Source organism: Falco punctatus (assembly GCF_963210335.1).
Source record: "Falco punctatus genome assembly, chromosome: 7".
NCBI lineage: Eukaryota > Metazoa > Chordata > Aves > Falconiformes > Falconidae > Falco > Falco punctatus.
Window position 1 is genome coordinate 16,163,088 of NC_137587.1, and position 27,236 is coordinate 16,190,323.

The following is a 27,236-nucleotide window of genomic DNA, read 5'->3' on the forward strand; positions in this document are numbered from 1 at the left end:
AACACGCAGTTAGAGAAAAAGGGCAAGGCACAGTTACTTTTTAGTCATATCCTACATACATGCAAGCACATCACTATTTCACACAATCCTTGCTGCTCGTTTCCATTTCCACAAACCGTGAATTAAAAACCCCAAAATGTCTATGGAAGGAATTTTTCCCTCAGTCGTGCAATCAGTGACTTCTTTCAGTTCCCTCCTCATGCCCACATGCTCGAGGGTGGGCTCCTGCTCACAGCCACGAACGCGGTGCCAGCTGTACGCCTGCCATTCCCGACCCATCAGTCAGAGCCAGTCTGTCAGGCATCCACTGGCTCTGACTTAGGATGCCCATTGCATACTTGCTTAACATTTTAAGCTCCAATTAGCTGTAATTTATGTCCAGCATCACCCTATTAATTCCTACTAACACCTGAGATGACCTTTCTGACCAGCCAAATCTTTCAGATTAGCAAGCAAGACGAAGCAAGAGAAGTGCAATGGCTCTGAACAACATGCAGACATCATTGGCAAACATCTTAAATTTGAGTAATTTAATTTGTGTTGGTCAGAAATCTGGAAAAGTCCCCATGTTTTCAAAACATACAAAATTTCTCCAAGGTGTGAACTTCAGATTGATTCCCTACTCTGGAAACCTTTGTGGGAACAGTGGAGGCTATTGACTTTGCCTGGACTGATTCACAGGTTAATTTGTATCGTATTGTGAAAAGGCCTAATTTGCAGCAGCATTTCAGTAATAATGTGTGCAGTGTGAGAGTAAGTATTCCATATTTGTGTTTAAATTTTCATACTCATGCTAAAATTTCATGTTTATGTTTGTCTGAAATGTTAAATTTACGTTTAAATTGTAAAAGATGTTTGAAGTTTCATATTTATGCTTAATTTTTATTTATATTTAACAGCTCCATCCACCCTCTCTGCCCAAAAGCAAAAATATCTAGAAATATTTGAACATTTAAATTGCAAGCCAATTAGGTAGGCAGTTACAGTGGCACCTCATTAAACTGTCCTCTGATGGTAAGTAAATTGGAGACAGACACTAAATATATCTCCATATATTCAAAGAGTAAAATCATTCTACTTAATTGCAGATCACATCTAATGGCCAGTTTTAATGCCTTTCATGAAAATAAGAAGTAGAAAGTATGCAATTTATGATTGTAGTATCTGGGTCAAATAACAACAAAGGAAAGCAAAGATTAAGGATTAAAATTGCCTAAAATATATGAATGATGATGTGAAAATAATCTTGATTATAACAATTGCATGTTTATACAGAAAAAGTGCATTAGTACAATAAAGACTTCACATCTTTATCTGTAGCTTTGAAGAGATGGAGAAAGACGAGTAAACTGTCAGTTTGAATTAATGTTTTGTCATAAATATTTATAGCCTACAGAAAACAATTGTATGACTCTTTAGGATGGAGCTAATTAGTTATAAATCCCATTCTAAATATATTAACATAAATCTTTTACAGAAGCTTTGGCTTTCAATAGATTACTAATAAATTACTACTAATAAAAAAGTTATAGTAAGTGCAACAGAAGAAACATTTCTAAACCCAGTGAGTGAATATGAGAAGTTTCCTTCCACTTGTTCCACTTACTGGGTCTACCCTCAAGACTGATCCATTGCAAGCCTTGATATATGGTACTTCTTTTGTTTCAAGTTTCAAAACTAAAACCATAAAGTGTAAGTTCCATCACCTAACATGCCTACATCAGTCAGGACATGCATGCAGTGAAGGCACTGATAGGTTTGAAGGGAGTTTCCAAATCCCAGGGTGTTTAGTTTCATTTTTTTTTGACCAAAAGATACTTATAATAAAACAAAAGACAATCATTTGTAGGTTGCAAGTCCCAGATCTTGTTTATTTATAAAGCAATAAATATTAGAAGCACAAATAAATTGCACGGGTGTGTAAACAAACTGTACAATGACTGAAGAGTTCAGGAAGGGTTGCCAGAAGACTCCAAGAAGCATATTGTCGTCATCCTGAGTGGGAAGTAAATTGAGGGGAAAGGTGCTTAGAAGCACTTGCGGTGGACGATGGATGGACCAGCTTCATCATACTCCTGTTTACTGATCCACATTTGCTGGAAGGTGGAGAGAGATGCCAGAATGGAGCCACCAATCCAGACAGAGTACTTGCGCTCAGGTGGAGCAATGATCTAGAAGATAGAAAAGCAACAGACCCCTCATTTAACAGTTACATTTCTGAACAACCCACTTCACCAGTGTAACAAACCACTAGATGGTACTTGAAGTAAACAAAGGACTTTTCTATAATAACAACACTGAATTTCAGCAGCTCGTACAATAACCATATTTTCCTAACAATTGCTTCTAACTAATATAATTACTCTGATTAAATGGAGTTTCTTCTCATTTGTCCATCAGCTGTTGATCTTACTTTTGAGTTATTTTAGATCCCAATTTAATGATGTGGACGTTTTCTCCATTTTTATCCACATTTTATAGTACAAAGTCAAATTCCTTACCTTGATCTTCATAGTGCTAGGAGCAAGGGCAGTGATTTCTTTCTGCATGCGATCAGCAATGCCAGGGTACATCGTTGTACCACCTGAGAGGACGTTGTTAGCATACAGGTCCTTACGAATATCAATGTCACACTTCATGATACTGTTGTAGGTAGTTTCATGAATACCAGCAGATTCCATGCCTTGAGAAGAAAGAAGACAGTAGGTCAGTAAATTATACAAGAGGTCTCCATGAAAAGAACTTCTGGCATTTTTCTTCATCATTAGTGTGAACTTGTGTGATCCTTTTGATGTAAAATTACTTACTGATTATGAAATGTTATAGCAAAACATAAAAAATGGAATTACAGAAGTAGCTTAGAAAATTAAAATTATTTGTTAGAAAAGGTAAGAACCATAATGCATGTGCAAAGGAAAGATACTCAAAATATACAGTAAGAGAAAAGGCAGACACACAAGATAAACTCATTTAGTGTATGGTGATGGGAGAAAGTTACACGGAACAAAAAATGTGAGTATCAGGTTATGTCAGAGGCTCATAAAAAGCTTAGTTAAATATAGTAAAGACAGCAATAAAGACAATCAAAGCAATTGAAGTAGAATTAAAGAAGACAATACTAACTTCATTTCTTTTTCAGCCTACTCAAAGTCTATACTGTTTATAACCACCAAGACAAAAGATAACCAAGACATGGACCAAGATATCAGTACTTGGTGGCAAGGAAAAAGAAACCAGGAGCAAGCGTTTGTAGGTTGCATTCCAATTTATTAATTTTAACAGGTGCTTCCCGAAAGGGCTGACACTAGATCCACAGTAAGATGTCAGCTGACGAACAACTGCATTTATTGCTTGGGACTTTACAGTTAAGCATTTGCTATATCCGTCAGCTGCACTCACAAGCAGCAAAGCTTACCATCTTGACCATAGCAATGCTTAATCGGAGTGCATATAATTATAGATACACCTTCCTTCCGTTTTTTCCCCCTCTTAGCCACTTTATTTCTCCATGGAGCCAGATACTGTTTTAAGTGTAAACCTTACAAATACAGCACTGAACGCTATTCTTGCCATCAGTGACATAGAATCATAGAATGTCTCAAGTTGGAAGGGACACATAAGGATCATTGAGCCCAACCCCCTAATGACAATATTCTAACTGTACATTTTACCGCTAAAAAATTGTGACCCTAAAACCTGATCTACAACTTGCAACAAGAGCCCAGAGCTCACCTAATTACCATTTGAGCTCACATCAAGCACAGCTTACAGGAACCAGAAAAGCTAACTCATTATTTATTTATGTTTGATTTCATGCCAAATTTAAATAAGCAGGAAGAGGAGTGGGACACCTAGATCTTCTGATTCATTCATACCTCCTACAGAAAGGAGAATTTCCTGGGAACACTTACCGATAAAGGATGGCTGGAATAAAGTTTCAGGGCAGCGGAAACGTTCATTACCGATTGTGATCACTTGACCATCAGGCAATTCATAGCTCTTTTCCAGAGAGGAGGAAGAGGCAGCAGTGGCCATTTCATTCTCAAAGTCCAGTGCAACATAGCACAATTTCTCTTTGATATCACGAACAATCTCACGTTCAGCTGCAGATATATGGGAATTAAATCAAGATTTGGATAGGCAAAATGCTACAGGAAGAAGATGGGCTAAGAGACACATGAGGATTTTCACAGGAGAGCAAAGCTGAAGGACTGACCTGTTGTCACAAAGGAATAGCCACGCTCTGTGAGGATCTTCATGAGGTAGTCAGTCAGATCCCTGCCAGCCAGATCCAGGCGCATGATAGCATGAGGCAAAGCATAACCTTCATAAATAGGTACGTTGTGGGTGACACCGTCGCCAGAGTCAAGAACAATACCTGTGAGAGAAATGTCAGAGAGCAGTTGGAATCACCTAGCAAATGCTTAGAGCCCTTCGGCACGGTAAGCAGCAGCAAACAGAACAGGACTTTTCAGGCAGCATAAAGTAGCATCATTCTGCTTTAGTCGTAGAGATCTTGCCCATTCCTTCTGCCTTTGCTCACCTGGACACTCCTGTTTGGTGTGAACTTTCCTACAAAACAGTGGCTCCATACATACTTCAAGCTAACCCATACAAGCAGCCTTCCACTGCTACTACACTGAGCAGGCATACTTGCCACAGTCACTGTCTTGATCCAATCGTGGGCGTCTTTTGGGCCCAGTTTAAACCCTTAAACTGGTGTAACACTTGTGTAACTGCAGTATCGTCACAGGCATGTCTCCTCGTCTGCGTCATGGCAAAGGGCAGGAGAGTCACTTCCACGGTGCCTTTCCGAAAGCAACGCAGGTGGGCCCTTTCCACAGGCTATTTTGTGCTGGGTTTTCTGGCACTGTTATCATCGATCACTATAAACTAAAAATACCTAGTTTTCTGTAAACTTGAATAAGTTGTGGTGTTTTCTTCCTATTTGGAGCAGGAAGGAAGGGGAGTTACTGAAAGGAAATATTTAAATAGTGTTTATTTGTTTATTTTACCTGTTGTACGACCAGAGGCATACAGGGACAGGACAGCCTGGATCGCCACATACATAGCAGGTACGTTGAAGGTCTCAAACATTATCTGGGTCATCTTTTCACGATTAGCTTTAGGGTTCAAGGGGGCTTCTGTGAGCAAAGTAGGGTGCTCCTCAGGGGCCACACGGAGTTCATTGTAGAAAGTGTGGTGCCAGATCTTTTCCATATCATCCCAGTTGGTGATAATGCCATGTTCAATGGGATATTTCAAAGTAAGGATACCTCTTTTGCTTTGAGCTTCATCACCCACATAGGAATCTTTTTGACCCATACCAACCATAACACCCTAAGAGAAGGAAATACAGAAAAGCATTATTTGAGGAAGACAACATCACAGAGCCCTACATCTCATCTACATCACCGTCAACTACATCTCAGACAACAACGCTATTTTCAAGAAAGGTACAAGCAGTCACACAACTAAAAGGTTGTATAGGAAGAGAAATGAGCATCATTAAAATATTAAGTCAACAGAATTTGAAGTTTTCTCATAAAATCCTTTCTCCTTTAATCAGATGAAAGGATTTCTCCCCCCCCCCCCCCTTTTTTTTTAATACACCTCTAATTTTCAAGTACTTCTTTCTGGTCCAAAAATTTGACTGAAAGTAAATTGCACAATATCATGAGCAGGAAAAAAATCAGAGATACACACAAAGAGACTTAATAAATAAGAAGATACAGAGGAAATTAGCCTTCTGGTGAAGGAAGATACTCTATATTACTTATGGAACCTCAGCAGTAATTTATACACAATAAAAAATAGAGATTGCAAACATTTAATTAAAAAAAAAACCAAACACAAACAAAAAGGCATCACAAGCTTTTTACCAAGTACCATATTTTCAGTGTACTGATTTAACTGACAAAGGAGAAGAATGACATGGTAACAAAGAAAAGGCAGCTTAAAGAGCGGTAAGAGGTAAGATCAGAGACAGACAAGAGAAGCAAAGGAAATTGAATGGCGTTTGGTATGTGAAACATTGGACAGGGAGGGTAGGAAGTGCCTTAAACAAACTGCTTCGTGTGCAGATTTGGCCAAGGGAGATGCTTTTGAACTAGCAACAGCAGCAGGTCTGGCCTAGGGGATGGAGTGGGCAGCAGCTTCATAGGGAGCTGGGTTTGGGCTCATTAGGAGAGGGAACAGAGAGAGGATCAAGAGGAAAGTTGGTGAGTTAGAAATAGCTGGGGGAAAGGGAGAAAGTGATAGAAAGGCAGTAAGGGACAGCCAAGCAGGGGAGCCGAGGGAAGTGCTGGAGATCTGGAAAGGTGGAAAGGTGCCACTCGCACTACTGCAAGCGAGCAGAGGGATGGGCAGGGTATTTGGGACAGGACAGAAGAACTAAAGTTTCAGAAAGGGGCGACTGGAGGCGACTACTGGAGAGAGGGGAAGGCTGTGTCCTGCCCTGGCCCTGCCCCCGAGGTTACCTGGTGCCTCGGGCGGCCGACAATGGACGGGAAAACGGCCCTGGGGGCATCGTCTCCGGCAAAGCCCGCCTTGACCAGCCCCGAGCCGTTGTCGCACACCAGTGCGGTGGTCTCCTCGTCGTCACACATCTTCAGAGGGAGGCACGGACCTGAAAAACAGCGCGGTGGCGCGTCCAGACCCCCGCGGGCAGCGCGGCGCTGCCGCCGGGCCTCGCCGAGCCCCCCGGGCGGCCCCTCCGCCCGCCATCGCGGACGGTGCGGACGGCGGCGCACGGCCGCGGGCGGCGGGAGCGGGAAATCTGACTGGTCCCGGGAGGATGCTCCATGGCTCGGCCGCGCTGGTGGGCAAAGCTCTGAACCAGATCCGCCAGCCGCTTTCTTCTCCGCGCTTCGGAAGGCGCCCCAGCGTGCGTGACGCTCACTAGGGCGTCCCTGGCGGCACCTATGGGCCGCAGGTTGCAATGGGAGGGAAAGCGCTTGCAATGGGAGAGATCAGCCCAGCCCGGAACACTCGCCGGCGGCGCCCCGTCGGGCCGCGGCGGCTGCGCTGCGCGGGGGGCGGCCGGGCACCGGGGTGGTGTCCGCGGCGTAAGTGATGCTAAGCCAGGAGGTGCACGGGCAGCGCAGCCGCCGCACCGGCGCGACCGGCACGCGACGCTCGCCGGTACCTCCCGTCCCGTCCCGTCCCGTCCCGCCCCGCCCCGCCCCGTCCCGTCCCGTCCCGTCCCGTCCCGAGCCGGCCCCGCGGGGCTGCGGGCACCGCCGCGCTACTCACCAGACCAGCACCGGCGGCGGGGGGGCTGCGGAGGACAGCCTGGGTGCCGGCCCGGCGGAGACGCCCCGATTTATACCCCCCGAGGGGCAGCGTCGGCCGGGGCCGCGGCGGGACGGGGCAGCCACCTTCTCCTTATTTGGTCGGCTCCGCGCCATTGAGCGGCCGCGCAGCCATGAATGGAGCCCGGCCAGCCCCGGCGCGGCCCGGCCGCCCGGCCCATGTAAGGCAGGCGCGGGGCAGCGCGCCCCCGGCCCGCCGCATGGCCAAATAGGGAGCCCCGCGCAGCCCCCGCCGGCGCCGCCAGCGGGCTGGGCCCAAGGTGCCGCCGGGGCGCGCCCGGCCCGGCCCCGCCGCGCCCCACCCCGTCAGCGCCGCCGGGAGCCGCCGGCCGGGCCCGCTCCGCACAGCCATGGGATGCCCGGGCGCGGCGGAGGGTGCGGGGGGCGCACGCGTGGTTGCCCCCGGCTTCTCGTTTTCCCACTGACACAAAGCCACTCGCGCTCCTATTGAGTCGGCGACCCCCGGGGCTGCTTCGGTGCCAACAGCACCGGCTGCTCTGCGGCGCGGAGGCACCGGCTGCTGCCTGCGGTTCGCGCAGCGCCCGCTCCACTTCTTTCAAACTTTGATGAGCACATGCAGCAAAAACCGTGCTTTTCTCTGCTTTTGGCTGACATCTGTAGCACCAAATGGGATCTGCTCATGTCCATTAAAATGCATACATTTAAATTCCCTGTTTTTGCTCTTTTAATGCACAGCAGATCGGTAATGTGTAGTGATACATATAGGGTGGAGAATGAGAGATGGGAATAGCTTGGACAAAACCCAGCTATGGCATTAATGTAATGTGACAGTTGTTTTCCTGCTCAGCTTTTGAAACATCCACATTGATAATTTGTTCCAGCGGTGAAACCCAGAAAATCTGTGTATCTTCAGGATGATTTTTTGTTGATGATGATTTTTTCCAGTTAAAAATAGAAAGACTGGAGAGGCATCCCTTGAGTGGGTTTGACCTGGTATGTGAAGGCAGAGATTGTCAATGCGCATCCCTGAGGAACTGCACTTTAACGCAGGGTACAGGGTCCTTCTGGGGCCCGATGGCCGCCTGTGCGAGAGCAAGAACTGAGGTTTGAGACAGAAGGGAAGGGTGAGACGTGAAGGTCAAGAGGGGTACACTCAGTAAACTGGAGCAACTGCTGAAGCACAGGTCCTGTTTGCTAGCTGCCGTGCAAGGGCTGGCAGCCATCACATGGTTGTACACAGCTTAAATGAGGTAGAAGGAAGGAGCTTTGTGAATGCAACCCAGCCTGCAAGGGGGGGGGGGGCTTCGGAGGGGTGAAGAGCTGTCTGCACTGTGGTTTGGCTCTGAGGAAGGGTGTGAGAACTGGAGATCGCCGACAGCTCGTTTCTAAGCTTTATCCAAAGGGGGCGTCAGAGACCCTTAGTCTTTAATTTCTTCTGAAATCAGAGATGGTTTCCTCGTTTCTAGCACAATTAATGAGGTGGTTAGCTCCACCCAGCCCCGGTTTATCTTGGGGTTGTGCCCAATTACGAGCACAACTCTGAAGCAGATGTAGCAACAAACTTCTTGGCCATTGATAGCTCCTGCTTTTCTTTAAGTGCCTTGAGAAGAAACAACCTGTTTCAGGTGAGACACTATTTGTGTATAAAGGTGTGTGTATATGTATATTTCATGTATGTGTATATATAAATCTATATGCACATATATATTATATGTGCTTGTATGTATCTGTGTATATATACATAGGTATATGCTACTTTTTTTCCTTAGCTACCTAAGAAAGGAGGCTGTCGGACTGTGAAATGCAATGACCTCAGAAGGTCAAAGCAAGGGAAGATCTGTGCTTCAGTGCCTCTGCTCTGGACAGACTTTGGCTTTTAGTTTTCCTGCTATTCATGAAAAATCAATCAAAATCAATACTTGTAGGATAAGGACCCCAAGTGAGTATCTCTTTACCTAAATCAATTAGGCACAGGTAACAGGGAACTGAAAATATTTTTGTGATAGCGATGCCTGTTTGTATAAGAATTCATAGATATGCAAAGATGTATAAGCGTATACACCGTGGCACAGAGTACCATTTCAAAGAAAAAAAACTTTACCATATGCTGCTTTAAATTTTAAAAAGTCAGCATGTTTTACTCCATGGTAAGTTGCCATTTTTATAATTAAAATCTGCTTCTTTTTTTTCCCTAGCACATCTTTTCTACAAAAAGCATATAATGTGAGGGATCGGCCAGCTTCTCCAGCACTAGAGATTAGTTTACAGTGTTATCTCAGCTGTTCCCCAGTTCAGAGGTGTTACAGTATTTACATAGAAGACCGCTGCTGATAGCTGCATTGAATTCCTCCCCAATCAGACCCTCCCTGTCACATCCTACATTCCCTTTGGCTAGAGAGAGAGAGACAGACTCCGTTGGAACTGAGACAGAGTTCCAACGGAGCTCTTGCTGAAAAATCTACACCAAAAAATCTGTATTTTCTTGTTTGCTTTATAATTAAATATTGGCTTTCTCTCCTCTTTCCTCAAGGAGTCCATCAGGACTCACATCTAGGATCTTGATACATTTGAAAGCTCATCAGTTCCCACCCACCGCCCTCACCCCCCACCCCCATACTGCAAGGTCAAATGAAAAGGGCACCGCACAATGTCCATAAATCTAAAATCACATCTTCCTCCTCATAGCCATTTGAAAAGTACCCAGCTAAAGTTATTCCTTCAGCCAAAATCATTCTGCTTTCTGCAATACGGTGATATTACAGCCTCAAATGAGCCAAACAAGCAAAGAAGCAAAAACCTACTGAAATATGTTATGCAATGTCATCTAGAGGAAAAATGCTCTAGCATCTGACTGACCAGGATCCCCGCATGCTGTGTACATTTCTCATGACTTAGCTATTGGGAGTGACCCCAGAGACAAAGGAAACACAGGCAGCGTGGAATACTGGGAGAAGAGACAGATCTGCAGTGGATGTGATCCGCATATACCCTAAAACAGCCTGAACACACAGGAGCATGAAGCCTCAGTGTATCCACAATATTAATTAACTGGTATTCAACCAACAAGATGCTGCTGTGACTGTGTTACCTCTTACCTCTGCATGGTAAAAACATGAATAAAAAAATCACACTCCAATCCTATGTTGCCCAGAAATCTTCACAAATGTTATTCAGCTTTTGAATGAAAAAAACATTTAGCTTAAAAATAAATCCTTGATTCCTCAAAAACTTCAAAGCATAGAACACTTATTACCACAGATTTCAGATTATTTACAGTAGTTAACATTGCATTCAGAAATTGAAAATGGGTAGGATCAGGCCCTCCCTAATTTTTTTTTAGTCTTTCAGATTATTTTTTTATTACTTGCACATGTTCTAATAAAACCAATAAACTTTTCATAATGCACCAAACCATTGCATGTACAGTATACCATGACCTAGCAGGTCCTAGAGCAGATGACGTCTCACTTAAAACCTGCTATTTCTAAATCCAATGGATGATGACATATGCAATCTGTTTTAGCACAGAGTCAAACGTTACCTCTCTTAAGCCTCAGGCCAGTGTAATCTTTGGAAGAAATTTTACATTTTTTAAAGAACAAGAAGTAAATGCCACTCTGACAGGTTTTCTTTTGTCACATGACAGCTGTTTGGAGCTATACGGGCTACAGAAATATAAGCAGCGTTGCAGCAGAGTATTATTGATGGGCAGGAGTCTTGATGAGATGAGAATGCCAAACATACAATATGTGATGAATACCGTTGTCATGAATGAGTCACTGTCACAAAGGAGTCGTATGTGGTTACCTACATCTGTGTAGTTATGAATCTGTCTCTGTGTGTATGCAGATATACAAAGAGAAGCCAGAAAAGACACTTGTTAGTCACCACCAACCTGAGGTTGTTTCTCATGAAAAGCTCTACTACACTTTCCCAACTAGATTTTGAACCTCCCAAGTGAGAAATCTTTCTCCTGTTCTGCTAGAGGAGAGACTCCCAATTTAATAATTGCACTGTCAGGCAAACTTCTCCAGAGGATTCATCGGGTATTTCCCTTTCTTAGTTATATCTCATTCACCCTAGTAATAGCCCATGTTTCATACTTCGTACATTCCTTGTCCCCTCAGCATTTAAACCCTTGCATAGTTGCAGGCTGTTATCATCTCTCTGCGCCTTTCTCTCACTCACTCATGTACTGCTGCACGTCTATAATTAACCTGAAACATCTTAAGTGTGCACTGAAATGGTAGAATCATGAGTTGGGCACTGGGAGCTAGAGATGCAGCTAAAACATCTTGTTATGAAGCTGAGAGAATTAGGCAAGGGCAACATACGTGGAGGTGAGAGGCAGTGAAAGGAATTTGTGCTTCTGAGTCTCTGACTCTCTAGAATCATTATTTGCCAGAAAGGCCAGGACTCTCACTCTCATTACACCCTCTTTGCAGTGGGAAGCGGCCTCAGAGAGTGCCAGCAGATCCTAGAAGCACTGCACGTGCACAGGAGGAACGTCTTGCTTCCAGAAGCGCTGTGCACCTCTCGCAAGCCAGAGCATAGCAGGCATGACAGGGTAGGACTCCAACATTTAAAACTGGGAAGACTGCAATCTGCTCTGGAATAAAATGCAGCCCAGGGAAGCTGCTACAATTTAGGTTCCTCAGACTTAAGCACTGAGTAGTTCAAGAGGACAGAAATATGTCCTGAATGCTTCAGCTGTTGCCAGCCTGTATTTCGGTTGCCAGTCCCGTGCAGTGTGTCTGAGATACCTGCCCTACATTAGAAAGCTGATGGGCAGTATTTCTAACAGTATAGAGTCCTAGAATCATAATATCATTTAGGTTGCAAAAGACCTAAGGTTTGAGATCATCAAGTCCAACCGTTAACCCAGGACTGAATTTCTAAGTCTCATTTCTACTGTTGTTTTTTTCCAGTTAGAAAACACATCTGACCTAAACACCAGAAAAGATGGAACATGAAAAACAGTTTTGTGTTTCTTTGTTCAGTATCACACAATCATCATTTGATACTCGATGAGTCTCTAGCTGCTAGTACAGTATAAATAAGTAACAAATCAAAGGCAACTTTGCAAATGGATAATTGCTGGATGTGCCAAAGATAGTTTGACAATATCTTGTATCAGGAATACTTCCAAATAACACCAATGCTTGAGGCTAAACTCTGCCCAGTTAACTGAAATTTGTCATTATTTTTATTTAAATTATATTTCCTTATATGTGATCATAAAAAGCTCAGATTTGCAGAATGGTCCCCCAGGAAGAGTAATGAAATGACATGGTACCTTGGCAGATATTTCATTAGTATGTAGATTATGTAGATTAGCCCCTAGATACTTAAAGATGACAAAGAACAGTGAGAAAGAGTACAAGACAGACTCAGAAATTTGTAGCCAAAGGCATTTCCTCACCCTGATTTATGTCTCACTCCACCTTCAGTCTCCTCCAGGCTCACTACACTCTTCGTTCTTTGCCATAGATTCTGCACCTGTCATGTTCTATAGAAGGTGGTCAGGACTTCAACTGCGAAGGCCTGTCTATGTATTGCTTTTCAAATTTAGCATCACCACTGCTACCAGACCAGTGCCCACGAGCAGATGCAAATCTGCTACCAATGGTGGTGTTTCTAGCACCCTGCTGTATTCTTTCAATTTAGTCGAGTTCTCTGCTGTAAGTGCTTCTGCAAGGCCTGAGTCACAGCCATGTGGTAATTCATGTCAAAGCCAGTTTCTAAGGACTATTCAGAACGTTTCACACTAGGAATTGATCTTTTCCCCTCTTCACTGTTTCTAATGTCCCCCTTTTCATCAAGTTTCCGTACTTTTATTTATGTTTTTGTCACTTTCTTGCTATCCTCTATTTCATCACCTTCCTTCTCATGTAATTCCCATCTTTGCTTTCCTCACTACAGATCTGTACATTTTCCAGATGTATGTTCTCCAGTATGTATAGATTGCTGTGTGCAGCCACCTGCATGCAAAATGAACAGACACCGACTCTGTAAAGATAAGAGAGGATTCAAATCGCCAGGGAAAAGTTTTCCAGAGAAACAAGAAACCTACCCATTGAAATCTAGTGTGTATATCTTGTCTTTACCGGCAAATCACACAGGTCCATGTTCTTATTTATAACCCACCACATCACACATCACTTTGGTCTCACTGATCTGCATAAGCAGATTTGAAGTCCACTGCAATGAGCAGGGTTCAATAATCTGAAACAAAAGGAACCTGAATCTACCAGATGCTGCAAAGCACTGGGTTTCCAGATTGTTTCTCAGATGCCTTTTATTTTTCAGAATCAGAGACAGATGTCTCATCATTACAAGAAAAGCAACAATGAAGCAGTCTATTCTAATTGCATTCTAGCTAAGGAATTAACTTTTAATAAAGGAAACCAACAAGGGCTGACTTTTCTGTTAGCCTACATGCATTCTTTTATACTGTGTGTTAAAGCGGGAGGACCTACATTACCTCGCCTGTATAGCCTAAGGAGAGAAGGAAGTATTGCTTTACAGATAAAAAGCTACAGTTCAGCATGATGAAGTGACTTGACTGAAGTCACGCTGGAAATTAGCAGTTTATGTAACAATTGAATCCTGCCTCTGAAGACCGATTCCAGCTGCTGGATAAGAAGCACACCAGTGTTCTCAAATATGAGTACATAAGGCATTCTGAATCTGTGGTGTACACAGAAACTGATTGCTTTGCCAAAATCGATAGATATAACTTTCCCACACAATATCATTTTACAAGACCAATGGACTCTAGTGCTGCTATTAGGAACACAAAGATATTTGATGAGTCTCATAAAAATGTGACAATTCTAACCTACAGTTTTGCAAAGTTGTAAGATGTTTTAAATAAAAGCATCTTAGTTACTAACAAAGGATGTAGCTGGACTATGATATATGGAGAAAACGTTGTAGTAAGCGAATTGAAGAGGAGAACTGGAGGATGCTGAGACTGGCTCAGAACTTTCTGGCAAAATTATTTCTCTTTTGAAGAATCTCAGAGATTCTTCAAAATACATTTTACCTGAGAAGTTTTGTACTCCATTGTTCAAAGAATGTTCTCAAGTCAGATCGTTTAATTATCTTACAGGTTAAAAAAAATCCACAAACCTACAGATTTATTTTGCAGAAAAGCACTATCTGAATTATGAACAAAATATTTTAATTGACAGAAATTAATTTTCCTCAAATTTTTGTTTCCAGGTATTTTCATGATTTTTACCTATTAGCCAAATTCAGTAGAAAAATATTTTAATCTTACCTTTCTCAAAAGATGAAAAAAATACCTCAAACATAACAGTTTATTAATCAAAACTAACCCTCTGATAATCAAGATAAAGATTCTCTGGTATCTTGCTGACCATCAGAATCCCTTAATAATTAAGCAATAAACAATTAAGCAATTAGCTAGAAGATTGCAGAACCTTCCACAAATCTACCTTATAAAGAGATTTTATATACTTCATAAAACATACTTCAAGTGTAAGTTTATATATTCTCACTACATATCATGTTACAAATGCAAATTTTATCCACCTTTTGCCATTCAGTTCCGTTATGTCCAGTTGGAATTGAGCAGAGAGATAAAGCATCATTCAAAAATCTAGACTTTCCAGTGAAGACTGTAGGTATGAAATATGGGTTCCATTTTCTGGATTTTCAGTCAGCCACTAGACCACAAATTTTACTTTTATGGTGAGTTCATAATATCAGTACATTTTTTTGTGCAGGTATGGCCTAGATACCTTTTCCACTAGTTTTTATGAATAGTTAATTGCATAGTGTGTTTTATAAAGAATATCCAAATATTTACAAAATCAAAAAGTTGTCTTCAGGAATGTAGTCTTCATTTCAATCCAGTATTCCCATAATATGTTTATTACAATTCAAAAGAATCCATACCAGACTGACTTTTAAAATTTTAACAATAAAATATGTATAACACAGTAATAGCACTGACAGATTTTTCAGATCTCGGGGAGCATTTACTAAGGTACTCCTATTATATACATGCAGCATTAAAAAAATACAACAGAGAAGCAACAGAGTTAACTGAAATGAAAATAGCAAAACCACATTTTGAGCCATTTTAGAATGCTCGGTGATGAAAAGAATTTCAGAGGACTAAAAGGGGATTACTTCTAGGGTTTAATAGTTTTCTAAATAGTATTCTGGAATGACAGTGGGAACTGTTTTCTACCAGTACTTATTTTGTCACTTATTTATCCAAAGTCCTAACTACAGAAAAAATAAATCAGGGTCTACCTCCTTTTCCTTGTAAAAAGGCTCTGGTTTAGACAAGACCGAGCGCCTACCAAGGCTTCAGTAAGATGTTTGTACTGTCTTTTCTGTACATATCCTGTAAACAATCACTGCATTTCAGACTTCACTTAGCATGCTTCATTAATATCACAGAAAAATGTCGAAGGGGCATTTCTGAGTTACTGGTGTAACTATTCTATAGAATGCTTGATTTCTGATGTATTGGAATACTTTATCCTAGTTACTGTCATCCTTAACATAGGAAGACCTGTTACTGGCTCAGCCAACTTGGTAATTATTTGTGCTTGTTACAAAGATGTTTAAAAGTAAAATTTAAATTAGCATTTTGTCTAAAGCTGTTCAACATGTTCTGCAGATAAATAAAAAGTTGTGGACAACAGCAATGTACTCTTCCATTGAAAACATCTCTAAGGCATAGCTAAAATTTCTGTTTATTTTCATTCTTCCTGTAAAGAACGGCCAGACAGAAACTGTCCTGGACTTGGGAGCAATGATCCATTGCAGGTGGGGGTTTGAACCATTGCAAAAACCTGGAAAACTTCTGAAAAAGAGGATTAATTGAAAGGTTAAATGCATATTTAAGGAATATGTAATCTACCTAAAATCTCAGTGATTCAAGATCAGAGTAAGTACCAGATGGCATCAGTAAAATCTCATTGGCAAAAGTTCATCATTTAAGTCAACTGGGAAAAATGTTGCTGAAAATACAGTTTGAATCTGTTGCCTTAAGCACAGTAGATGTTCAGGAAAAAAAGGTCAATTTGATGGTTCATAAAGCAATTATTTTCCCACAAAATATCTTCTAAAATAATACACAAAATACAACCAAAGGCAGTCACCACAAAGAAAATCTAGATATTTTCCTACTTTGCAAAACAGTAAAACTACCAGGCCACGTGGTTGGCCTCAGAGGAATGACTCCCATGATAAGCAATCATTTCCCAGTGCAAAATGTCTTGGATAGACCGAGGTATTGGATAGATATTTAACAAAGCATGATATGCACAAAAATTCAAATATAGCATACTGCTCTTCAAAATGAGAAAAAAAAAATATGGATGGCCTTAAGACAAGGAACTCAGTACAAATCAGTAAAAAAGGAAAGTTACTTGCTGAGTGAGACTGCCAAGTCTCGAATCAGCCATTTTCTAAAGAGAATAGAGGCACACGGAGGGGCTGGCATTGACATAATCCTCCAACAGAGATCGTGAGGACCGAGGTTTCTAAGGATTCAGACTATATTCAGGCTGACTGACAGAGTAAAGAGAAAAAAAGCATGTTTGTTTAGCTTTGTTTAACCACATGACATTTGGAGACTGGCCACTGCCCTTGGGGAATCCCCAGCCCTGACTATCCCTGCACAGCCTCTCCTGGGGCTCCCCCTGACAGCCCACAGCCCAGGACCCCAGGTCAGACGCCCAGCATGGTCAGCCCCTGCCCCAGCGATGCTGCAGCAGGGCCAGCTGGTGTCCAGCCCGTGACCATCCCCACGGCCCTGCCCCAGCCATCTTGGGGCCATGTTTGAGCCTGTTTCCTCTCACCAGCCCTGTTCCTGATCCCCACTGAACCTTGATGTCTCAGCCCAGCCTCGCCGCTGTGGGCCTGCTGGTTACCTGTGCATCTGACTTCTGTCCCGTAGGTTGACTTCCCAGGCTGACCTCAGTCAGACCTGCCTCGTCACCGTGACGCTGCCTTGTGATCTGGACTCTTGCTTGGACCTGGCCGCCATGCGCAGGCCTGCCCTGCCTGCCTCACTCGGGTGCTGTGGGACTGGGACCTTGCTGGTGGGACCCCTGCCCTGCCCACCACCCGATCCCCTGTGGGATCCCCCACCTGCTGGAGAGAGGCCACACCAAAAGCCTTCCTGCTGATCTTGCTGGCTGCACCACCCATTCATTGTTGCTCTTTGCTTTTCTGGCCGACAAATTGCTGTCCTCTGCTCTGCTCATCACCGTTCACAGAGGCTTTACATCAATATTGGGTTAAAAAAAGAAAAGCAGGTGCCCAGGACACCATCAACCAAGCAGAACTAGTAGATTGCAGAGTCATGTTTCATCTCTTGTTTTCTCTGTCTTTACTTTTTCATGCCCAGAGATCCATGTGGAACGGAATGAGGCGGAATTTTATTCATTAAGCATTAAAGGCAATATGGTGCTTATAATGCTAACCTAGGAGCTGAAGAGAGCATTAAACTTGTATTTTACCTCCTAGCAGAGTACTTTGACCTCTAATCTGTAATAAAAGGGAGGAGAAATAGCCTCCTCTCTCTGCCCACCTCCTTTTTCACACCCAGGTGTCACATGAAAAGGAACCCAACAAAAGAAATAGTAAAGGTTAAGGCCTATTTAGGATGAAAAGTTGTTGACGCTTTCTACAAGGATTTCAGGTTCCAGCTCCCAAGTGAGCAGTCTCTACCTGCTAGCTTCTCCAGTCCAAGCACACCAGCTCCAGAAAGGAAGGAAGTTTCAGATACATCCCAGCATTTAGTACTTCCAATAAATTAGCTTTAAATGTCTTAGCATTACTTTAGGCATGTTGCAATGCCTAAACCATCTCATGTATTCTAGGTGGAACCTGCACACCTACGCCAGTTGCCTAGATTCCTGAGGGAGTGAAAGGCAACTAAGAATTAGGTGCTGTAGTACCTCCAACCCTTACATTAAGCACACTACATATATTTTCTGAAAGTAGCAATTAAAATCCATGTATTTTCAAAAAATACACCATTTTAAAGTTAAAGACCCTTAATACAGAACCTCTTGTGAAATGTAAATTGTGTCAAAACGTTTGGATACTGGAAAACAGTACTCTATCTTCTGTAAGTCTCATCTACACTGCTTCCTTTTTCTGTCATTGATGGTCCATCAAGCTGGTTTCCAGTGAGGACCCTATGACAAAAGTGAAAATTATGTAAATGGTTGCTGTAAGAATTAGACTGTCGCACCTAGAATACTGAGTTCAGGGAGTTCTAAGTACCCAGGTGCAAGAAAAATGGGAATTAACTACAGCAAGTTTAGAAAGATTATTATATGTTTGAGAGAAAATACTTAGAAGAAAGCCTAAGCCTAAGGCGTTGATACAAAATGCACAAAAATTCTCAATAAACTCTCATTGACTTTATAGGCTTTGGAATAAGCCCAGGAAGAGTTGTACATGTGTATCACTTTCCTATCAAATTAAGGAGGGCATAACAGCTATTTACAGTTAAATAAAAGGCATGAATACCCAAGGATAAAGAAATATGTATTTGGTAGAACTATAACTAGCAAATTTACTCTAGCCATTAATTTTGAATCAATTGTGTACCCTACAGACCTGTTAACTGAGGTCATCTTCAAACATTACTGAAGGAGTTCTAACCCCAGCAGGAACTGGACTATTCATATTGAACTAAGTGACTACAATATTATTTTGTTCATTCAATTTCTATAGCACCAGGAAGCAGGTGAAATTCCACACAGGCATAAAATAAAGATTAACTAAACAATAAGATGAATGCTGAAAATACCATGTCTAAGCATATTCTGAAAATTAGATCAGAGGGGCAGGAAGTGTATGAACTAAGCAAGCCCTTAAAGCTTGAGACATTAAGAGAAAAAGCTAGAATATGCACTGTAAATACAGCTTTATGCTGGCTAACAACCTGCATCTGTCCCAAAGTCAGTAGTTTTCTAGCTCTTTAGAGGCCTTCCGGTTTGGTATAACTAAGTTATTCATACTTATTAGTGAATTTTAAACTCCTAAAATTTGTATGAGGCTTTTATACATAAGGTAATGAAGTACAGATTAATTGACTTAATGATAAACAGGACATTCTTGATCAATCTGAAAAATAAAAATTAATCTTGGAAGTACCAGTCCAGTGTTTTAAGCATCAGTCCAGTAGTCCTCCAATTTTCCAATTAGCAGCTCATTCCTACTGGTGTTTTGGGGCATGCCCTTTTACAGATGACTATAACAATAACAAATAGTTGTCATGATGAAGAAATTGTCTTTCCCAGCCAGATTCTCCAAGCTGATCTGCTTGCAACTCATAGAAAGTTCTGGTGGTTTCAGCAAAGTTATACCCAGCCGAAGCCACAAAGCAGTGAGATTCTGAGTTCAGTTATTAACAACAAAGAACTGAAATACCGAAGGGCTTGCCTTTAGGAAAAATATCTCTGCAGTATTCAAATGAAAAGAAAAAAAATATCTTGGAATTCCAATGAGCACAGAAACACAGCTGGGTTGAAAACCACAACTTTACATAAATTCTTGTTTTGCCTCCTGCTTTTGGAACTGTTAGGAAAACGCAGTTGGATATAAAAATGTCACCGCTGCCAAAACAACTAATATGATGTCATGAGCAGATTAATTACTTAACCTGGGAAAAAGTCATGTGGGATAGGTGAACTCTAAAAGGAAAAGTAAAGGAAGAAGTGATCCTGGTTCTACCTATTTCCACAGAAATTTAAGTTGGGGAAAAGAATGTTACAAAGGTCAATATTGGGTAGATACATCTGCAAGTAAAATTTCAATAAAGCTAAACACAAAATTATTGCTTTTGAATATTCATGACTTAAAGAGATACTCATAGAGATCGCTTGGCATTCTAACTCCCGGCGTCTCTCTCTTAAATCCTTCTGGGACTCAGCATCACAGACACAGCCTTGACATAGTAGGCCCTCTGTGGTACCAACCAGATGTATAATATAAGCAAAAGGAAGAGCAAAACCAACTAATGGTCCAGTACTCCCAGAACATAGCTGCTAGGCTTAAGCAGTAACTCAAAAATGTTTGTACATTTCAGGCTCCATTTTACCAGCTAGTACAATTACTGTTGGAAGTCACACAGTAACATTTACGATTAAGAAGTTAATCTAATTATAACATTGATTTCAGAAAGCTTATTTCTATGCAGAAGGAAAAGCTACCACAAAGAGATATTTCAAAAGTAGCTTCCAACAAAAATCTGAATTTTCAGAAGTTTGTTTCAATTCTGTTTCATTATTGTAGATCTATAAGAGGGAGAAAAAACATCCAAGTCATTCTGTTTGTGCTGAATAAATCAAAGAATGTTCTTGCATTTCAGTACTTAGAAGGATCCCTACAGGGAGTCCATCACATGAACCACATATTAGATTTAGGGTTTGAGTTTGGATGCATTTATTTCTCTCATTTTCCATATCTAAGAGGCATACTGTGGTCAATCTAAAATCTCATATTTCCACCTTTTTTTAAAAAAATGCATGTTAGATGAATGTTTAATGCCTAAGTTTTAGCTGTCTGCTCTGCTCTAGCAGAATTCACAGTTCCTGAGTTCACTGTTAATACACAGGGGAAGTTAAATGTTTCAGAGAAGAGAATCAGCAAAAAAAAGAACCCAAAACCACCAGTGAATCACTTCAGTCAGCTTTGTATTTTCTGTGATCCTATCCTCTGAAATATTAAAATTCTGCTATGTATCATCACCTAATTCAGCATAAGACAATGGTTGAGGCTAAATGAGGACAAGAGTCTTTCTGAAATACCATTCATCTCCAAAGCTTAGATGTTCTTTCTTACCCATCTAGATTCACATGCTGAAACCACTTCCTGAGGGCTCAAGGCACTCGCTGTTCTCATTGAAAGAAAAAAACCAACCCAAAACTTGAGCTATAGCCAACTTTATTTTACAATGGCTTTTTAATTGCGGTAGCTTATTGGTAAATAGCATATGTAATTCTCTTGTGTTCCTACTGTGGTAAAACCACATATCCCTACCTCCCAGAACCAAGTTGCAGGCAGTTCTAGGCAGGAGCTATTACAAGAATAATTATGGCTAGATATACACAAGACTGAATTTCTACTATACCCTAATGATTAGGTGCTTACTCAAGAAGAGGAAATGAGAGGTATTTTGGGGCTGCTTCCGTACCTGTTCTTCCCTTTCAGTACTTTATCAAGTAACTGTCGTGGCTTGTATCCCACACAGTGTGGCCAGCAGGACAAGGGCAGTGATTGTCCCCCTGTACTGGGCACTGGTGAGGCCGCACCTTGAATCCTGTGTTCAGTGCTGGGCCCCTCACTTCAGGAGGGACATTGAGGTGCTGGAATGTGTCCCTGGAAGGGCAACGGGGCTGGGGAAGGGTCCAGAGCACAAGTGTTATGAGGAGCAGCTGAGGGAACTAGGGTGTTTAGCCTGGAGAAAAGAAGGCTCACGGGGGACCTTATCACTCTCTACAACTACCTGAAAGGAGGCTGTAGGCAGGTGGGGGTCGGACTCTCCTCCCAGATAACAAGCAACAGGACAAGAGGAAACAGCCTCAAGTTGTGCCAGGCAAGGTTTAGATTGGCTATTAGGAAAAAATTCTTCAGTGCAAGTGTGGTCAAGCATTGGAACAAGCTGCCCAGGGAGGCAGTGGAATCACCATCCCTGGAAGTGTTTAAAAACCACACAGCCGTGGTGCTTAGGGACATGGTTTAGTGGTGGACTTGGCAGTCTTGAGTCAACAGTTGGATCTGATGTTCTTAAAGGTCTTTTCCAACCTAAATGATTCTGGATTCTATGGTATAAATTCTGTAAACTGGCCTTAGAGCTGGTTTTCTAAACTGCAGGTTAGAGAAGATGGACTTGCTGATTTCCTCAGGGATTTTGCTGCATCCTTCACCACAGAGTTTCCCAAGGGTCCTGCAGAAGATGATACATTAATACCCACATATAAGAAGCTCTGAAATAGATTTGATGATGTTCAGATCCAAAGCATCACACCCAGAGCACATCCCTGTAGCACCCAGAATGATGCCAAGACCCCTGCTGAAGAAAATATGTGCAGTCATTAATTTCTATTTAATCAGTAGCTGTAAAAGGACCATTCCCGACTTTGGGTGCTTGACATTGCAAGCATGATATACTTTCACTGAACTGCCTTTGCATAATGGTTTTTTGGGAGGTTAAAAAAAAGAAAGGTGAAATTCAGAAGTGACATCATATAGCATCATAATGCCACTCTTTTTCCCCAGCAGGGCTAGTGTCTTTACATTCACCAATATCACTGTTAAGGGAGTAAAAAGTTTCTACAACCGTGTTGGAAGTAAGTATCATTCCTTGGTGTGTTCCTTTCCTCCAACTCTTCCAACAACATATCTTCAAACTCCGCATGAACTAGTTCTTACCTACTCACATTCAAGTCCAGGGCCTCAATATAATCTTGTCTGGCTTTTCTAGTCTCCCATTTCCAACCCTTTTCCAGAAATCTATGACTTCTGAAAATAGTGGCCAACTGCAACTGCCCCATCTCTGAACCCAAACGTTTTCATTCCTAGTCCCAGTTTCCTCAGTTTTACCTTCTACAGTTAGGTCAAGAGCCTTCTTCATTCACGTTGGGCAGTCTACTGCAAACTAAGGGAAAAAATCTGCCTCTTCTGAGTTCTGGTATCTGACCTCACCACAGCCCAAGCTGCAGGAAAAATCACCGAGTCTCCTGTGCGTGAATGGGCGAATATTGCATGGTCACCTGTTCTACAGGAACGGTGTGGATGTAGCCCAGTCTAGTGCAACAAACCAGCATGGCTGAATTTAGACAGAGAAGACAGACTCTTTCAGAGATTTCCACTGCTCAACACATACACATGGCTTTTCTAAGAGCTTATGAAGCAGGTGAATTACAGCATATTTTCCCCAAAATAGCAAAAGAAGTCATCCATCACCCTTACGCTCCCTCCTGTCACATTTCAAATGTGTATAAATACTGGGGTGATTAGAACCCCTCAGCAAAATGGCTGTCCTATTTTATTTTTTACATAACATATGCATACTTTTCCCTAGCTTTCCTTACAAAAATGGCTAAGCAATTTTTGGTCAAACTTTCCAAAATATCCAAGCTGAAGTAGACTTTTTACATGAAAAAATTCTGAAGAAATGGTCACAGTTTTGGCAAGATAGAGGTCTCTTAAACCATCAAGTGCAATCTCCAGCTACCACAGAGACTATGTCACATTACTTACCCCTTCCATGAAGTAATGAAAGTCCTACTCAGAAACAGTTATGCATTTGATCCCCCTGTGTCAAGTCTGCTGGTCTTATACAGCTGAATTGGGGGAAGGTTTCTTTTATTTTTTAGCCAAAAAAAAGCAAAGTTGTTCCACTGAAAACCTGCTCTTCACAGGACATTAACACAAAATAAGATGGTAACACACAAGATTTCTAGTATCTATTGCAAAGCAACTAAACTGAGAGGCACTGAAACATATATATGAAAAAATACACACTCTAAAGAGATCAGATCAGAATTTCACTTTTCTTGTTATGGAGCAATGTACAGCGTAGATTAAAATAGTCACAAAAATAAATTTCCAGTTCAGCATCTACTCTTCACAAGTGTCTTAATCAGAACCAGAAGGTGCCTTCCGCCTCTTGGGCAGTATTTTCAACTATTTAATTAGAATTAACACTGAGCTCAAAACCTAAGAGATGTGTACACAGCTACCTTCTCCAAGTCCATAGTATCGTTACTCATTTTCAAAACAACAGCTACAACTTTTGTCATGTATTTTAGAAGACAAACCTCTGGATTGTTAAGGTTTCTTAGACATGCTCAAGAGAAATGTACACAGTTAAAAACTCAGAAGAGTTTGCTCAGAAGTGAAAAATGAAGATTAACAGAACAAACTGAAATCCAACAGCGTACAGCTGAATGCTTGTCCGCGCTTTCATGGAGAATGCAGGGCTTTCTCCGTGGCTTAACACAGGCGTTTGCCATTGCGCGCATTCTGAGCATGCTGCCTCCTCAAACATGCACCCTTCAGCAACACTTTGCTTAATTCATCTAGCCCTATTAAAGCAGTGAGAGGAGAAAGGAATCCACAGAGGTTACACAAGGCTATGCCTATGGGCCAGCCAAGAAACACCAGCACCATGACCCAAAATAATCCCCACACTAAGCAGTTGCCATCTGCTGTCTAAAACTGAGTGATGTAGAAAAGGGTTAACTCTGACTGCAAGTGCATACAGAGTTATATAGATAGAACTCTCTTTTGTTTGAAAACATTTATTTTTTGAGGAAAAAAGATCTTCTCATCCAAGAAAAATCTGGTTCCCATATTTAATAAGAGTCTAATGTAACAAATACCGAGTCACATGTGACTCCTGGGAAACTTCCAAAGGAAGAAAGAGAAATATCAGGTTCACTTTAATAAGTGAAATCTAGACTAGAATGACTTGGATGCAAATTTTTAACATAGCTTTACAGAGACAAGTTGCAACGTTCATTTAACACATGAGAAAATATGGCTACAGATGAAGAATACAATTAATGTGTGGAATAAATAGAATACATTTGGAAATATATGATACATTTGGATACATTAAGAAAATCCTGAGGTCCAGACTATGGCTAGCCCATAAAGCTGCAGAACTTCTCAGGGTGCCAACAGGCAACCTAAGGAGGACACCTCCCATAGCTTATTCTCTGACTTAATGAGAAACAGGTTTCACACCACTAGTACCAGGCTAAATGAGTTTGTGTATCTGCTGGTCCTTTTCGTTATCACCTACTCCCTGTGCTGAGCTTTGAGACTATGCGCTTTATTTAACAGAACCACCAAGCCTATTATCCACCAAGACTATTAACAGTTATCTCCCCAATGACTGAGATGTGTTATGAGCTGTCAAAGCATTTTATTTCTGCCTTGTTCATTCTTTCAGCAGTCTGGAAAATTGCAGATATATTTATACATATGAAAATGCTACACAATCCAAAACACTGCCTGGCATTTTCTGCTAGTTTTGTGAGATGTCCAGTAGATAAATAAACCAAGAAAAACCAAATGATGGAAAAATAAATTGATCATACATAAAACACTGAAACATTTCTCAGTGTTTCAGTTTTAATAATTCATAATTGAGTTTTCATGGTAAAAATACAGACTGCTCAGGAAATTCTTTTAAAATTAAAACCCAAGTGTTTACTATGTGCACCTTGGTTATCAAAGGCACTGCTGTTAACCAGCCATATATACGAGGTTATAAAGTGGTTCATTAAGGAGAAAGAGAAGAAAAAGTTAAGGTAGTAAAAAGCAGGATTTCTCAGCCTAATGAGCGATCACTGTGGGTGGCACAATATTATTCAGTTAAATGGGTTGCTCTAATTCAGTTGCTAATAAAATACATGAACAACATGACAGCAGGCACTACTTTAAAATCATGACAGAGTAAACAACATCTTGAAAAATAACAGTAACTCTTGATCTACCGGCTGCCTAAACAGTTGCGTTTCTTCAGCCGAGTTCTGTTCACAATACATTTAAAATATGACCAGAAAGAATGTTTTCTTGAACAACATAACACCACCTAGATAGTGTTGCTCATGGACTAATTTCATACAAATCGCACTAATGTTTCATATTAACATACTAACACTGCTTTCAGCAGCACTGAGGAGAAGGTCTTGGGTGTCCAGGTAGATGAAAAGCTCAGCATGGCCTGACAATGTGCATTTGCAGCCCAGAAACCCAACTATATCCTGGGCTGCATCAAAAGAAGCATGACCAGCAGGTCAAGAGAGGTGATTCTCTTCGCTGCTCTGGTGAGACCCCACCTGCAGTACTGTGTTCAGCCCTGGGGCCCCCAACACAAGAAAGACATGGACCTGTTGGAGTGAGTCCAGAGGAGGGCCACGAAGATGATCAGAAGGCTGGAGCACCTCTGCTGTGAAGGCAGGCTGAGAGAGTTGGGGTTGTTCAGCCTGGAGAAGAGAAGGCTCTGGGGAGACTTTATTGCATCCTTTCAATACTCAATAAAGTGCTTATAAGAAAGATGGGGACAGACATTTTAGTAGGACCTGTAGTGATACAACAAGACGTGAAAGTTTTAAACGAAAAGAGAGTAGATTGAGACAAAATATAAGGAAGAAATTCTTTACTGTGAGAGTGGTGAGGCACTGGCACAGGTTGCCCAGAGAAGCTGTGGATGCCCCATCCCTGGGAGTGCTCAAGGGCAGGTTGGTTGGGGCTTTCAGCAGCCTGGTCTAGTGGAAGGTGTCCCTGCCTGTGGCAGGAGGGTTGGAATTAGGTGGTCTTTAAGGCCCCTTCCAACCTAAAACATTCTGTGATTCTGTGACTTGCTGTTGCTGTTTGGAAAAAGAGATTATAGCAGGGCTCAGGGAAGGGATGGCATGGATTTGTTAGCTGAATTTATGCTGATTTATGATATCATACTGAAAAGTGCACAAATTATTGAATTATCAGTAAAAGCAGAAAAATATGTGGAAAACAGCCTTACCTTTACAGTAAAACTCTGTAACTTTTTAAATGATCAGATTTTCTCTGTCAGGCATTCACCAAAGCAGGAAAGCAAGGTGAATAAGTGGTTTGACAAAAGCCTTTCTCTCCTCTTTTGCCACCTGAACAGGACCAACTGAACTGTACCAAAACACAGATACACCCACAGTGACAGATGTGGCCTCAGCAAATGGCTCAGGTCTTGGGTGGGCTGCAAGAACAGAGGTATCACTGTAAACAGCAAACTGTCTCAGGAATCGAGGCACCGCTAAGCCTGGCATTCCCTGACATTCACACCCATAAACCTTTCAACCTTGGGAGAAACTATCATAGAGTGGCTCATGCAATCCCAGCGGGGTGACTGGGGCTGCTGGGCAAGGACAGAAGTGTGTTGAAGTCACCAACTTCAGCCAGAGA

At 41.9% G+C, this 27,236-nt stretch overlaps 1 protein-coding gene and 1 long non-coding RNA gene across 3 annotated transcripts; one reads left to right on the top strand and one right to left on the bottom strand.

The window, feature by feature from the left end:
* Window positions 1–1,842: 1,842 nt before the first annotated feature.
* Window positions 1,843–7,520, bottom strand: ACTC1 (actin alpha cardiac muscle 1). 2 transcript variants are annotated; one of them, XM_080394748.1, is made up of 7 exons: window positions 7,255–7,520; window positions 6,480–6,628; window positions 5,016–5,340; window positions 4,217–4,378; window positions 3,912–4,103; window positions 2,502–2,683; window positions 1,843–2,171 (listed from the first exon to the last, which is right to left on the bottom strand). In XM_080394748.1, exons 2-7 carry the CDS (start codon window positions 6,606–6,608, stop codon window positions 2,028–2,030), a joined length of 1,134 nt encoding a protein of 377 aa, XP_080250874.1. In that variant the 5' UTR covers window positions 6,609–6,628; window positions 7,255–7,520; the 3' UTR covers window positions 1,843–2,027. The 2 variants fall into 2 exon arrangements, with proteins under 2 accessions (XP_080250874.1, XP_080250875.1); XM_080394749.1 differs by lacking the exon at window positions 7,255–7,520 and having other exon boundaries at window positions 6,480–7,209.
* A 148-nt stretch (window positions 7,521–7,668) lies between these two features.
* On the top strand, window positions 7,669–15,759 carry LOC308066875. Its single transcript, XR_013929353.1, has 2 exons — window positions 7,669–8,899; window positions 9,044–15,759. It is a non-coding gene; the product is annotated as an uncharacterized lncRNA (long non-coding RNA).
* The last annotated feature ends 11,477 nt before the right edge of the window (window positions 15,760–27,236 follow it).

What these genes read in the sequence shown, in the direction of transcription:
- ACTC1 (XM_080394748.1), bottom strand. Translation starts at nt 6,608, where the DNA reads ATGTGTGACGACGAGGAGACCACCGCACTGGTGTGCGACAACGGCTCG. An exon ending in TCGGCCGCCCGAGGCACCAG is followed by an intron (nt 5,341 to 6,479) that starts GTAACCTCGGGG and finishes TCCTTCTCTTAG; the next exon opens with GGTGTTATGGTTGGTATGGG. An exon ending in CTATTCCTTTGTGACAACAG is followed by an intron (nt 4,104 to 4,216) that starts GTCAGTCCTTCA and finishes ATATATCTGCAG; the next exon opens with CTGAACGTGAGATTGTTCGT.